This window comes from Agelaius phoeniceus, chromosome 20, assembly GCF_051311805.1.
Source record: "Agelaius phoeniceus isolate bAgePho1 chromosome 20, bAgePho1.hap1, whole genome shotgun sequence".
NCBI lineage: Eukaryota > Metazoa > Chordata > Aves > Passeriformes > Icteridae > Agelaius > Agelaius phoeniceus.
This window is the reverse complement of record NC_135284.1, coordinates 3,612,118-3,627,639: the sequence shown is the minus strand read 5'-3', so window position 1 is coordinate 3,627,639 and position 15,522 is coordinate 3,612,118. Positions and strand designations below refer to the sequence as shown.

The window sequence follows — 15,522 nt, the reverse complement described above, 5'->3', positions numbered from 1 at the left end:
TTTGTGGTGTAGTCTGTGGTTTGACTGACCTACTGTGCTAAGTGATTTAATTTTGGCTGCCTAAGTGCAAGTCTGGGCTGGTGTTAATACTGTGTTAGAGGCAGTTTGCTACTCCTGCCTGCCCACACAAGTGTTCAGGTTCAAAACATGGCTGTCCTAGAGCAAATCTTGAAAAGGAACAGGCAGGAATTGTCTCACTCTTTACATGTTGCACAGCACAGTAGGAGCTGCACTTTTATCAGTGCTGCAGTTCAGCATGTTTGAACTGCAGCAGAGCATCTCCCAGGCTGTACCTGCCCTGCAACAGAGCTGCAGCTCCCTGTCCTGGGCCAACAGCTTGCCTGAAGAGCAACATATTTCTTGATTTCTTTTCATTTCTTCTTTTATCCAAAGATAGAAGGTGTCCTCTCAGAGGAGGGGTGAGGCTGTTAGCACACAGAGCTGCTGTCAGGAATAAAACACTTGGCTGCAGTAGAGAGCACCTGGAGTGCCAGAGTTGTCTTCTCTCTTGGATAGGTCAGTGCTTGAATGCTGAGGCTTCCTGTTGGAAAAGATGCTGTGTACAAACCCAGCTTTGTCAGCTACGTGCCTTCATGTGAATCAAGGATCAACAGCTGCTTTAGACAACAGAATTTCTCAGTTCTGCCCTGCCAGGAAGCCTGATGTTAAAGAAAGAGGAGAATTAAACCAGAAACCACCAAATCCTTATTTAGTTAGGATAGTAAACTAATTCTGTCACTATTTTAACCTCTCAGTTGTCAGAACTGCAGCTGGTTGGTACCCTCAGTGTAATTACATCATTATTAATTTACTTACAGTAGCAGCTTCATGTCTGAACTCTGAGCTAAGAGGAAGAGGCACACAGGTTTTCTAGAGATCATTAAAGGTGGAAAACTTCAGTCACATACAGAGCTTTGTTCTCAGCAAGCTAGGAAATAAAAATAGGGCTATACTGACAGAAAGGCTCTGGCACATGAGAGCCAACCTTCCCTCACATGCTGGGTTTTGGGTTTGAAGCAGCAGAGCCTGGAGGGCAGCAGTGTCACCTGGAACCCTGCAGCACCCTGGGAGCAGGGTCTTGCCTGATGCTGCAAAACAAAAGGGAGACACAGGAAAAGCAAGTGGAGAACTGATCCCCTTTATTGATTGGTCTGAATCCAGAAGTCACTGTCTAGTGAAGACATTGTGTGGAAATTATGATGCATGGGTTTTTCAAGTCTTAAATGATTTCATATCAGAATCACGAACCATATCAAGATGAAAGCATTGTGAAAGCGCTGATCAGAAATCAGGTAAAAATTTGTAGTAAACTACACTTTGTAAACATGACTTACAAACACCTTCCTGTCTGAAACAGGGCAGATGTAATTCCATACTTGAAGATTACTGGAATTGTGGTAAACCCTAACTTAGGCTCTGGAGAGGTTTTTACACCGGAGAAGTTAAAACTCTGATAACAAACAAAAAAAAGCAGCAACATTTTATGTGCAAATGCCACTCAAACTGTATCTTAGGAGATTGTGACTATCCTACTTTGGATATCTTGCTGCTGCTGCAGCAGTAACATGAAGCTTTGCAATGAACATGCTATACTTACTGTACAGGTAGCAAAGACATTTGTCTGTACATGCCTCTTTCACATTGTATTTGTTACACTAAGAAAGTGAGAACAAGTGAGTTTAAGAATGGAACTTAACTCTCCACTCCAAATTTAAATCTACAAAAAGGGCAGATCAACTCCTTTTCCAGTATATGTTGCTGTGGGAACCAAAAAAGAAAGTTAAAATAAGAGCACAGGTCTACAAACAGGATGAAAACGTCACTGCTTCAAGCCAGAAGGGTAAAGGAAGGGAGGATGAGAGAAATCTTTCTCAGAGAAAGACTGCAAGGAGATTTAAGACTGCCAACGGATCTACTGTGATGCAGTGTTTAAAAAAAGTAGCAAAATAGTTCTGTATTTTCAACAGTGTCAAGTTTCCAAATGAGTTCCTTTGGAATTTTGTTTCCCACACTTGGGGCAAAAAGGCTTTTCCTTAAAGGACTGAAAATAAATTTGCTATTGATAAATAGTTCTTTGCTTCTTCCTGTTTGTAAGTGGACCATGGCAGTCCATGGGCTGCAGAGCTCACAGGACTCGAGGTTACACACTGCATTACACCCTCCATACAACGCATCACAAATACAGCAAAACCCAAAATATTTCTCACTGGAAATAACTCCAAGGCAGAGACCCTGTTGATCAATGAGATGCAAAAGCAGTTTGGAATCTGACAGACCATGCCACCCCCAGCTCAGTGCTATCTGTGAATCAGTCCTTCTACCCCAGAAGATTTGAATTCAATTCCTGAGGTCAGTGCAGCATAAAATGAAGATGCTTTTGGAGATGGATGTCAGGGCAGCCTGTGCCATCACTGCCCAGATGGAGGGATGTGTACATGAGCTACAAGCACATCATAGCAAGCATTGATAGATGAACGATTCAGGAGACTCTCCTAGTACCATATACAATTTAAAAATAAAAATCACCCTAACAAGTATTGCACACTTCAGGAGTTAAGCCAAGCATTTGTAAGGACTTCCACCAAAAGCTTGCTTAGAGGGACAGGGACTGGGACGCAGACTGCAAAATAATTATTACATAAAGATTTTTAAATCAGATTGGAGGAAGGAAAAAGATCACAGTACCTATTTCAAACTGGTTGTAACAGAAGCCAAGTAGTTGACTCGTGTGTTGCTCAATTATTCTATAAAAGCACTTTGTTTTATTTAAACTTGGGATGTGGAGCTTTTTCTTCTTAAAGGATTTATCAACCCACCCAGAGCCTCTGTTCAGAAAAGCCATTTGCTGTGGTTAAATATGACAGTAAAATTTAGTAGCCTGTTTTGACTGCATACAATGCAGAAACAGAGAACACTAAGAATAGGCTTTTAGGGCACAGTTAAAATTCCCAGTGTGCATAACAGTGAGGTATGCCTCCAGAAGCTGTTCTTTTTTTGTTTCTTTAACCTTTTAAAAATGAACCATAACATACCCATGCAATAATATTTCTGCAGTGTTGCTAAATAAAACCAACTGCACCAAAAATTTACAATGTGGCAGAATTTCAAATTCCAAAGAAATATATCATCTTAGTCCAGCGAACTGGAGTTATGTTAATGTACAGAATTCACTAAGGGGTCAGTCTTAAAAATCAACATTTTCACAAGAGCTTGAACACCACTGAGAAAGTGTGTCTAGGGAAAAAAAAAATTATATAAAAGCACAATGCCTGCAGGAAGTGGCACGGCATTAAATGGGCAATGATGGTTGGGAGGTTGGGGTTCTGGTTAGGTTAGGCTGAGAGGGAGGCTAGGGTTATGAAGAGTATTCTACACTGGAGAAAATGCTTAAAAAAAATTACAAAATGACCCCCAAAGTTTAGGCAATGATTTGAACATAAGTACACCAGATACTATAGCAAGGGAAAAAACACTGCAAAAAGTACTCTCTATTTACAGAAGAATGATTTAAAAGACATTATGGTTTTCTTTACAAATAGATGTAGAGCAGGAATAGTCCACATTTTTAAAAACTCTTTACATATTTATCTTTAGTAAGTCAACCTTCTCGACCACAATCCTCCAACACACACAGCCTGTGCAGAAGGCATTTCATGGGCTCTCCAGCAATTCTTCATTGTGTGGCCCTTGCTTCTTGGAAAGTCTCTGTGGGCACAAGTCAAAAATAGATTTCTTTTTTTGACCCGCAAATTAAAAAAAAAAAATAATCTGCATAGTTCAGTCATCACTGTCAGACAGAGTCTCATATTGTGCTGAAAGCAGTGGTGCAGGCTCTCGCTCCCAGATCCTGTTCTGTGGGTGAGTGGTTGCTTGGCTCATGGACGGGGGGGCACAGGCGATGGAGGTCGGGGGGGTGCTGCTCAGCATCCTCATGGTGAGAGGGTTGTATGGAAACTGGGTGGAACCTGCATCAAAAGGCAAAAACATGAGCTGTTCTGAGAGATCTGTGTTGGCCTGGGTTGTGACAATTAGCAGAAAATCCACTGCAGCAAACCCCTACATGCTGGGAGCTTCTGGCCAATATCCAGCGTTACAGTGCAACACCTGAGACTGCAAACACCTCTGAAAGAAGCCCCTTCCTCACCTGTTGATGAAGGCCTGTCTTCCCAGGCCCACACTGGAGTCTGTCTGTGGTAGTCCCCTTCTGAATGTACAGATGAGACAGAAGAAGGTCTTTCAGTTCCCAAATATCCCTGCCCAGGAATCGGAGACTTTGACTTCCTGCTGTTTGACTTGCCGATCAGCTTCTGCTTGCTGACTGCCCCACCTGGCAACACAAGGGACAGATTTCACCAACCACATTTTAGTGGTTTGTTTCTAGAAATTACCATCAGGTAGCACTGAGAAGCTTTAGGTATCCAATACACCCTGTTCTCCTTTTCCTGTTCCATCAGTGTTGCTGGAAAAGCCAGGACGATAACTGCCAACCCCACCTCTGCCAATTACAGAGGTAAGACAGTGATTTTCAGTGATCCCACGTTATTCAAACCCTTGATTTATTTATTTTCTTTGAGGCCCTGGGATATTTGGGAGCTGCAATACCTGAATTTGGAGATGGATTGGCTTCTTCCCTCCGCGTCTCGTTAGTCGCCGGTACCGCGGCGCCGGAGCTGCCCGGAGCCACCGAGAGAGGCTGGGACATGACCACCCCGTGCTCCTCACTCTTGTCATCAAAGTTTCCCATCAGTGCTTTCCTAATAATGTCTTCCAGACCCAGATTACTGGCAGGATCTGCAAAGGAGTGACCCCTAGAACTGACTGCACCTGGGAGAGAAGAGAAAACACAGGGAGAGGTGGGAAGGGATGCAGAAAGTGTATCTCAGAGAAATTACAAAGGGGTGTGGGGAAAGATTTGGTCATTTTGCTTTTCCTCATGGTGCAGGAAGTAAGTTTTCATGTAGGATGTTAGCTTTTAAATTTGCACCATTTCCCTCTTTTACTGGATTCCCCATAGAGTATAAATTTAAGGTATTAAAGACATTACATTTTTCTGGAACATATGTTGTTTCTTTTATTGAAGAACTTACCTGAGGTAGTGACTGCTGGCAAATTGAATATTTCAGTCCCTGGCTGAGCAGTTGCTGCAATTAAAACACAGGATTTCATTGAAATTTTCAGTACTGATGGTCACTAAGTTATCAGCAGTAGCCCTACTGCACAAAAAAAAGGCAAAAATATAGTTCTAGTATCATATTCCATAATGTCAGTGTTCATTACTGGAATTATATGAAAATGCTGTTCAAAAGACATAATCATAAGGGCCAAGAAAACACAAACTATTTAGTTTCAAGACACCTTTCCAAACAGGATAAGGTGTAGTATTGATATAAAGCAAATTACAGACACAGTTAGTTAGAATAATGTCAGGTTTTAATAACTCTCTCATTAATTATATGGTTTTCACCTCTTAAATTAAGTGTAAAAATGATGTGACAGTCCTACATACAACAGTATATAAAAAAATCTAACCTTCTAGTTTTATGGTCATAAATTATTATATGTGTTTATATTAATAGATTTATATTAATTTGTATTATTTGATCATATTTAGGTCAGGACATCTGCAGGTGGAAGTCACATGAAGCTTAAGCTGGAAAAATTGAGTGAAAACACAATTCCTGCATACCCATGTCAGAGTCACCTCCACCAGATGAGTTCAGCTTTCGAAATATCTCCTGTTTCTTGGATTTTACCATGGGTGAAGTGTTCTCAAGTTTGGTGAAAAACGAAGGCAGGTAACTGATACTGCCTGGAGAGCGAGAGTCAGTCCTGCCAAGACCAACACGTGTCAAAGAGACAGAACTTGTAAGATGCACATTTCAATCTTCCCAAAAGCAGTCAGGCAGAAACCACCAACAGTCATATGAACACTGGGGGGGCTCAGTAATAACTGAGTTTGCTTAAGCAGCAGCAATCTGACAAATAAGCTTCAATTAAAAACCCAAACAACTTGTACGTAAATTAAAAAATAATCTAAAAATGAAGTAAAAAATAATCTAGATTTCCTAGCCCAACATCCTTAAATTTCTAAAAAGTGCAATATCCCCTGCCATGTTTCTGAAAATCCCTTTGCATCTACCTAACATCCATGGACTGTGACAGCCCTGCAGCAACTGCAGAGTGGAAAACCTCAAGAAAATTGGAATCAGTTTCACCAACACGAGGCTTAAATCAGTACTTTGGGTGCTCTTCCTTCCTCAGCAGGGCAAAACAGGAGCACCCACTCCAGTGTGCATCTCCCACACGTTTGCAGACACCAGCACTGCTGGGGGCCTGTGAAGGTCCTGTGCAGTTTTGTGGTGCAGATGTGACAGACTGGGACAGGGCTGCCCCATCCATGGACACCCCACTTCACTCCTCCTGGAACTTCCTCAGCTTAGTGATATTTCAAGGGATTAACTGCTCCAGCACCCTGAGTGCTGGAAGCCTGGGTTCCTCCCCTCTCCACCAGGACAGTATCCAGGAATCCAACGAGGCAGGAGAAGAGATTTAGTGAATGATTTAATAAAATCTGTGACCTTTCTCAAAACTCACTTCGGTTTTACAGAACTGGCAACCACGAGGAGTTTCATTCTAACTTTCTCTCAGATGTGATACAGAACATTCTGCTTGCACCAAGAAACTTAAGAAAGAGCACCAACATGTGACCTTTCCCTCAGCCTTCCCAAAGCACCTCCCAAATTGCAAGTTTTGGATGTTAGTGCAGAAGGATTGACAGTGATTAACAACTTGCCTGTGGCACCAGAGGAAGGTCAGTTGAACTGTTCTTTAATAAAGACACAGTTTGCAGCACAAAGATTCAGAAGTATGTTTTTAAAAGGCAGTTTTACACCTACCTCTGTTCAGTAGGCTCAGTTCTTTGGGAAAGCAAAAGAACATTTTCCTGTTTCTCATGGACAACTGGGACCTGAGGTGGCGAGATTGGCTCGTAGGGCTCTGAGGGGACGTGACTCCTCTCTGGAGATTTTCCAGGCCTGCATCCATGATTCAGAGACAGATAATTACTCTCAATGCATGTACAGCAGTAGTTAACTCATGCAATTTTACAGTTCTACATAACTGCTTATGTGTAGTTACATGTTACATGCTTCAGTGAGCTTGGTGATCTTAAAAAGATGACAATGCATTGTCCATAACAACTCTGGAAGTTTTAGGTTATTAAATGTTTTCAGCTGTCTAAAGACTGGAAACTAAGAGAAGTAGCAAAGGGAAAACAGTTATAAGTTATGTTATGGAGCCAAGCAATTGGTGAAAGAGTAGGAGACAGACTTTGCCTAAAAATAAGACTGAAAGGTGCCTTTACTTCCAATCTCCAACAAGATTACTGCGCTATTTTCTATCAATATCACATCTGGGCATCAATTAAAGTTGCAGTTAGACTGAATCCCTGCATTACCTTCCCCTGGCCTTGTCAGAGAGGTTCTCAGGGGACACTCTGGCCCCTGGCCGCTGGTGGTGCACGGGCTGTGGCTGCGCCTCGGGGCTGTAGCGGCTCGAGGGCTTTGCCCGGCCAGAAGCAGGAGTTGGAGCAGGGCTGGAATTCTGGAATGTAGTGGTGGGAGGCTGCAAAGAGGCCTGAGAAGCTGCTTGGTTTCTAGCAAAGTCTTGTGTGATAATTTGCTGGATGTCACCAAAAGAAATAGAAAAGAGATTTTGATTAGACACTGGCCATAGTTTAGGTATTCATGAACTAGATGAGCCTGATGGCAACAAATGAGGTTATAAATTCACATACAATCTTTTGCAATACTCCCAAATAAAAGCCATAATTATAAAACCTACACAGATGTGATCAGCCAGGGTGATGAGGCGATGGGTCCTGGGCACGTGTGCCATCCCCTCTGCCTGGGAAGAGGGAGGTGGAGGTTGCTGGGGTGACGGGGGCTCCTGCTGTGTCCTGTAGCGGTGAATGGGGCCCTCGTACGGCCTGTTGGGGTCAGCTGCTTGAAACAGAAAAGGTCACTCTGTTAAGCCTCAAGGTTTGAAACTTCTGTGCTTACAAATCTAAAAAAGGTGACTGTGAGAATATTTCCACATGTTGATGAACTTACTCTCTGCCTGGTTTGGTTTGGGTGTCTCTTGTTGATAGGGCTGCAGCTTTTCTTGAGCAGGTACAGGTGAATTTGCAGGGCTGATCACCTCAATGGCATCTCCAGGAGCTTCATACCGGTGTGAGGACACTGAATATCAAGCAAAGGTTGTGGAATAAGATGTAAATATGACAGAAATTTTTTGTTGCCTATACTTAGCAACACCAGTGCTTCCAGTAAAATGGCACCAGTGAATGAAACTCAAAACACTGTTGCCTTCTCAGGATAACTATGGTGATGCAAATACTTCCATCAGTGTTCCAGCATAAACCAAGTAATTTTGAGTTTCCTGACTTCTGAAAAAGTTACACTTATGATCCTGCATTCATGCTGTAGCATGGAATCTGAATAAAGCAAACAATTCTGATTTTGCAAGAGTAACTATATGCAAAAACCGTATTTGTCTATCAAGTGTTTCTGCTTTGCAGAGCTGAATATTTTATCATTAAACATCTGAATCATTTCACATCATTTCCCTAAAGGCTCAGACAGACAGCAAAGAAGTAGAGAGTTACTAAGATACGTACAACTACTGGAAGAATCTGAACTTTGAGAGCCCCTATCTCGAGCATCCTTGTCTGAAGCAATCTGGCGAGTGATGATCACATCTATGAAGTTAGCAGCAGTAATTGTGGTCTTTCCTCGAGTTCTCAGCTCTTCCTCGTACCTGGATTTAGGAGGAGGTCCTTTCTCTTTACCAGCCTCTGAATAGACTACTGATGAAGTCTGTCCCTGGGACTTGCCACCAGAGTAATTGGCAGATGTATAGGGGCACTGCACAGGCCTCTTTTCTACCTCCAGGGTCTTCTGCTCCATCTGCTGCTGGTCAGTCACCACAGCTGACCTGCGGCCCATGTTCTCCTCTATCCTGGCTCCTTCGTGCTTGTTCTCCTTTGATTTGGCAACTTCCATCTGAGGAGCAGAGGCTGCAGCATCCACGAGGGCTGCCAGGGCATCAGCAGCAGTGTTGTAACGGGAAGCTGGCAAGCCTTGAGTGATAGAGGGAGCTCCAGGGGTGAGCTGCCTGTTGGAAAACATTGAATAGCCTCAATTAGATCACATGGAAAGAACTAGAGCTATGAACATAATAAAGCAAAGCTTTTCTTGCACTAATTTCTACCCAAAATGCACCGATGAAAATGCTCTGGCATATCAAATAATCCACTATATTTCATATAGTGAAATATCCTTTTTCATGAACTTTTTAATAGGGTGAAATATTAGAACAGATATCTGTGCCACATTAACTTCTAAAACATACATGATACGTAGCTGAGCAGCAGGATCCAAAGGTGTGATCACACTTGTCCCATTAGTTCCTTGGAATATACTTGGCCTTTGCTGCAGAATGTTTTCCTGGCTTCTGACAGAGGGGGATGGGGACCGGACGTACCCGTGACTGCCGGGTCTGCCAGGCTGCTCTGCACCTGCAGGAGGGGAACAAAGCAAAATAAATGATTACTCTTACAACAGTGTAGCACTGTAAACCAATGCTGCCACATCCCTTCCCAGCTGTCTCCACCACTCTGGATACTCTTACAACAATGCAGGACTGTGTATCAATGCTGCCTCCTCCACATCCCTTCCCAGCTGTCTCCAGCACTCTGGATGTGATGGTATGTATTAAAGATTTAAATCTGTTCACAATGCTCTACATGACATGCAAGCTGTGCCAGTGACAATGAGGATTCACTCCTCTTTAGGCACTACATTGCTTTGAGAGAAAGTTGCAGAATTTGCAATTATGACCAGAACTGCTGGCAACAGGAACCTGCCTGAAGTGCAGAGTAAAAGCAAACTGTAAATGGTGTTTGCAAACAGTGACTGCATAAAATGAGCAGTTACAATGTACAAGACAAGTGATCCAAGTGTATCCATGTGCCCTCACCTGGTCGTAGATACAGTTCAGCAGGGACTGAGGTGATTCTCTCCCTCTCTCGTTCTCGTTCTCTTTCCCGCTCTCGTTCACGTTCCCTCTCCCTTTCCCGCTCCTTCTCCCTTTCCCTTTCCCGTTCCCTTTCAGCATTTGCAGCTGCAGAAGCTGCCAGGTGTGTGGGGTGTCCTGGAAGGTCCACAAGGTAAAATGAAGGAGCAAAAATATTTACTTAAGTGAAGCATGGCAATGTAAACACTTGCCTATGTATTTTGCCATACGCTTGCAGCAAAATTTCCCAAATACATTTTAATTCCACCCAAGACTATTCACTTATCTAGGAAGACAAAAGCTTAACACACAATGATAGTGGAAGGCTCAAAAGCCTTTTACTAAAGTGGTTGCTATACAGTTAGAAACTACACAGCTTCTAGACCCCAATTCTACCCTTCAATACATGTAAAATGGGGTTAGTGAATTATAATCAAATTACTACAAATAAAGACCTGACAGAATGTGGCAAATTCAGAATTTGACAGTGCTTCTACTGTAACTACACGAGATATCATCAAAACCCCTTTGCTATCCAAGTGAGAGGTGCATGCAAAAAGCATCTCCTGAGAAAACATCAAAAGATGGCATTAATGAAAGCTGAATAAAGATGGTCAATTCTCTCAGCATGTCAGACAATCAAAGCCATCACCAGGCCATGAGAGCTCTTACCTGGTGACAGAGAAGCAGGGTTGTAAGGCCTGGGAGGGAAGGTAAGCTGGGTGCCAGGGATATATGTGATTCTCTCCATGGGTGGGGTGCTGGTTCCTCCAGGATGAGGCACTAAGATAGTGGGGGCCATATTGTTCAGGTCAATGATTCCTGTCAGGAGATGACACATGTGAGAATGGCCACTCCAGGACATGGTCTACACAGTCAGCAATGAATGTTTGGTGGAGAAAATACAAGAATAAGGCAAGTGTAGAGCTATATTCCAGCTGGTTATACTCCCTTAAATCTGCCAATCAGCAATTTAGGAACATACAAAGTCAGAATTTGCATTTGTAACACTCCCTTTAATTGCCATTTGGAAAAATGCACTTCACTTCTATTCAATAATCCTACCTTTTAGCAATTTTGGGTATTACCCAAAAATAAAACAAGCATTGTTATCACAAACATTACACTTCTGGCTGTTGCTTTTATATTCTTTTTGAAGAAGTTATCATTTTGATCTAATTCTCTTTTCTGAAGTTTGATGGTGAGCTAAATATGGTTCTGATCATCAATTTAAACGAGGAGAAAACAATCTGGCTCTTGAACAGCAGTAACTCTCAGAGACTTCTCCTTAAAAAATATTGATTATAGAGGTGGTTTTCCTTTCCACAAAAGGCAGTTTCCAAATGAGCTGTGAGACATCCACAATCACAAACACATTTATACACACGGCCTTACATGAGTGCATCCGAAAAAGCCAAAACACACTTTGGAGAGGGTTACAGAAAGAGAGGCAGGCCCACCTCGTGCTCCTGCATAAGGCAGTGCCAAGGTTTGCTCCCTGGGGGACAATCCCCTGGTGACGTCGGGCCGGAGGTTGACCTGCATCTGCTGGGAGGTGATGTAGTCGTTGAGGATGGTCTGGCGCGTGTTCTCCATGGCGTACAGCTGGTACTGGCTGGGGTACCCCGGCGTGGGGGACAGCTGCCTTTGGAACAGGTAAGCAGCAGCAGCTGAGGGTGAAAGGAGGCAAAAGGAGGCGTTTAGGAAGCAGGGTGATTCTGGATTAAAGAAAATGTTCAGGTGTTGTCACGGATATATTTTATGGAAAATCCTTTTATTAGGATCTTTTCTCCTGAGAAGCTGAGAGGCCTCAGAAATGAAATGTGAACAATGGTTATCTGCTGCTGTGGAATGCAACAGGTGGATCTGTGATTGGTATCATGTGGTTGTTTTTAATTAATGGCCAATCACAGTCCAGCTGTCTCAGACTGTCTGGTCAGTCACAAGATTTTATTATCATTCCTTTTCTTTCCTTGCTGGCCTTCTGAGAAGTCCTTTCTTCTATTCTTTTAGTATGGTTCTAATATATCATTTTCTTTTAATATCATATATATAATAAAATAATAAATCAGCCTTCTGAAACATGGAGTCAAGATTCTCATCTCTTCCCTCGTCCTGGGCCTCCTGCAAACACCACCACAAGGTGTTTGTAAAGCTTCAACGAGAGGTGCTATCAAGTCTCTCTAGTTGGGGCAAATGAGTGAAAATACCATTTTAATACTGGTGTTTTATTGAATTTCTGCACTGCGTGCACACTGAAAGTGCTAAACAATCCAGATTGGAGAGATGACTTTAATAGAACTATAAATCCTGAAATTCTGAAAATGTAAAAGGCTGAAATACCTAAAGAACTTAGAAAATACCTCACAGAAGTAAACTGAGGGATAGGTTAAAAGGAAGTCACTGTATTTAGTATCACCTGATAATCCTTCAGTGAAAATAATCAGTCTTGAACAGAGGATTTATATAGAATATGTAAGTCTATATATAATTATATAGAATTACACTTTAATTCTTTATGCTCTTCCACATCCTTCTTTGTAAAGCTTTCCTGAAGGCTTTTAATACATTCCATGAATACTTTTCTATAAATACTGTGAACTTTTTAACCAAACAGAAGCAAGTTGGCAGCTCTGAAGGGAAGTTACAACATTATACAATACTAATTTACTAAGTATCTTGGTTAGATATTAAATCACCACTAAACTGATATCAAACCATAGCTGTAAATACTCATAACTTTATAACTGGCCAATGACTGCCTTATAAAAGTATCCTTTCTGTGCATCAAAGCTCATAGTATTTCTAAAACTAAAAAAGCCAACAGAAATGTATTTACCAGGATCCAGAGCCCTGTGAAATGGCATAGCAGGATCTAAATGGGGAGGGAGGTGACCCCTGTAGACTTCAGGAGTTGCTCCTCTGTGGTGAGGGTCAAAAGGACTGTGAGCCACTACAGGATCAACCCCTGGGACTGGGGATTTTGCTGGCACACTCTCCCTCTGTGTTGGAGTGAGTGTGTTCTTCCTTTCATGATTTGCTGACTTCCCAGAAGATACTCCAGCTAAAAGCAATGAAAAACCCAAGTTAATAAAATGCCTATTTCTCTATTGAAAATTTAACTGTAAAAATACACTGGCTCCTAACATTTTCAATGACTGCAATACAAGAAAGAACAGAATATTTTATATCACAAAACACTTCTGCTGAAAGAACTGTACTTTAAGATTGTTTGCACTTCACTAAAACATCTTCCTCATCTAGACATTTTAAGATCAGGAACAGCTTCTGCCCTTAAACATTATCCTTGTAGGTACCACTTTCAATGTGATCCATAGTCAAATGCAAATTGGGACTGAATTGCATTCCCACTTCCCTCTTCTATTGTGGCAGATTTTCATTTCCTTATATGTATATATTCTAAAATTCATTCTAGCCAACTTCCAAATTGAGACAAGCCACTAGAATAAAATAAAGAAGAACGGAGTACATAAAAAATTCAAATAATAGAACCATTTGTCTTATTGTGGACAGGAATGACATACCCTCACTAACTCTATTCATCATGGGTGAACTCCTGGACATTGGACTCTGATAGTTCACAGGTGTCCTCCGAGCATTTGTATCATCATAAATCCCAGGGCTCAGCTGTGATTTGGGAGTTTCATGAAGGGTTGACCTGAGAACAGAGGGACCAGAGCTGACTACGGACGTGTGACGGGACCGCACGGCATCCCCGGTCTTCACATCTTCGTATTTTCCTCGCTCCACCACCTTCACGTTTTCTGGCACCATTTCCAACTGAGGCATTCCCCGGGGCAGCTTGCTTGGTCCAGTGATTAAAGATTTTACATTGTGTTTGATGGCAGACTGGCCAGAGTTGCTTTCATATTTTATGGGTGTGCCCTGAAGAGGAGGAAAAGTTCAGGTTAAGGTCGTGTTGTGGAAAAAACTCGCACAGCCTGAGCTGATTGAGTCCTGTGTGAGTGTATCAGTGCTTTCTGTATTTACCTGAGATATGGAGCCTTCTATGATTGGCCTGCTTGTCTGCACCATTTCAGGAGTCTTGCGACTCTCCTGGCTTAAGAGGTCCTGCCTGGGGATCTCATGGATGGAGCGACCCATCTCCTTTATGGTGGTGACCCCATCGTAGGGCTTGCCCTTGCTGATGGCTCCTTCAAACGTCCTGATGGGAGGTGACTCTCTCTTGATCTGCTTGGGGTACTTCAAACCTTCTTCAAAACTTTCAGCTGTTGCTCTTGGTGTGCCTTTTATAGAAAGAAAGGGTCACATGAGTGGTATTAATAGCTGCTAAGTCTCTTTTTTCATAAGCAGAGTAATTAATTATATATAACAGTGAAACTTTGCTGTAGTCTGTGATTAAGATACTCAAAGTCTAAAAAAATTATCACAAAAATAATACTGAACAATAGATTACAGAACACCTCCCGTGTTATTTCAGGTATGAAACAAAAGAAATAAATGCATTTACAGAGTTTTTAGTGTTCATTTTTAAAAAGTGCTGATTACCAAGTATTCATATTAAAAAGTCTATTTTCCAATAAGAAATAAAATCTATGTTTACACTCTAGCTTTGAACACACCATATCAAAAAGCTGCTGATTTATGCTCTGAAAACTTTTCATAAAATAAGCTCCACTTTTAACACAGCTCCCACAGTTAATAAGAACTTTAAGGTTCAGAAATCCAGATTTTTGAGGCTTAATTAATGCTCCCCTTTCTAAGCCTGCAATACCTCACCTTGCATTATAGAACCAGACAAAACTGTTCTCTCCTTTAGTTCAGCGTGTGGGCTACCCCGAGGCAGTGCTCGGCAGATTAAACCTAAAATTAAAATGAAAATAATTTAGGGAATTAAACAAGTGTTAAAAAAAAATCCAACCTTCAAACCAACAAACCCCCTCCCTCCTTCTCACACATGAGAGATGGTATCTGTACCCTGGCAGTGCCCAGAGGGCCAAGCCTCAGTATGCCAGGCATTGCAGCAACATGTTATAAACACCTCCTGCCCTAAAAAAAACATCTTTCAGTTCAAGTATTTGTGCTCTTGCATAGTTGCAAGTTTTAACATATTTAGAAAACAGGAGGTGTTTTTATAATTACGCTTAACCTTTGTTTCAAAAGCAGTCACTGCTTTTCTCACACTCCACTTTCCTTGCCTAGAAAGAAAGGTGTTCATGGTGGGAAGTGGAACCAAGAAAAAAAATTCCAAAATATGCCTCAGCATGCTCCAAATTATCAAAGTTCATACTGAATCATTGGGGAAGAGAGAATTTACTGTGCCTACAGTAAGAATCTAAACAAAGTGCTTAAAACACTCAAAATTTTCCACAGTTTGAAGACAGAAAATGTGTCAGTGATGAGACAAAGCATGGAAGTACCAGAGCAGCAACTTAGAGGCAACACTGAATTTCTGTGTGCAGCCTA

The 15,522-nt window shown here is 41.9% G+C and overlaps 1 protein-coding gene across 2 annotated transcripts in view; it reads right to left on the bottom strand.

Annotated features, from left to right (window-relative positions):
* Positions 1-1,122: 1,122 nt before the first annotated feature.
* NCOR1 (nuclear receptor corepressor 1) overlaps positions 1,123-15,522 on the bottom strand; it is a 55,876-nt gene continuing 41,476 nt past the window's right edge. The window contains exons 30-47 of one of the 2 annotated variants that reach the window (XM_054647275.2): positions 14,836-14,919; positions 14,086-14,342; positions 13,620-13,980; positions 12,914-13,138; positions 11,535-11,744; positions 10,747-10,896; positions 10,039-10,212; positions 9,412-9,577; positions 8,678-9,174; positions 8,112-8,240; positions 7,843-8,003; positions 7,457-7,680; positions 6,897-7,034; positions 5,687-5,829; positions 5,088-5,141; positions 4,603-4,824; positions 4,145-4,327; positions 1,123-3,965 (exon numbers count right to left, since the gene is read on the bottom strand). In XM_054647275.2, coding sequence (XP_054503250.2) covers positions 3,778-3,965; positions 4,145-4,327; positions 4,603-4,824; positions 5,088-5,141; positions 5,687-5,829; positions 6,897-7,034; positions 7,457-7,680; positions 7,843-8,003; positions 8,112-8,240; positions 8,678-9,174; positions 9,412-9,577; positions 10,039-10,212; positions 10,747-10,896; positions 11,535-11,744; positions 12,914-13,138; positions 13,620-13,980; positions 14,086-14,342; positions 14,836-14,919 — 3,566 coding nt within the window. In that variant the 3' untranslated portion in view covers positions 1,123-3,777. The remainder of the gene's footprint in view (positions 3,966-4,144; positions 4,328-4,602; positions 4,825-5,087; positions 5,142-5,686; positions 5,830-6,896; positions 7,035-7,456; positions 7,681-7,842; positions 8,004-8,111; positions 8,241-8,677; positions 9,175-9,411; positions 9,578-10,038; positions 10,213-10,746; positions 10,897-11,534; positions 11,745-12,913; positions 13,139-13,619; positions 13,981-14,085; positions 14,343-14,835; positions 14,920-15,522) is intronic. The other variant, XM_054647277.2, reaches the window with a different exon arrangement.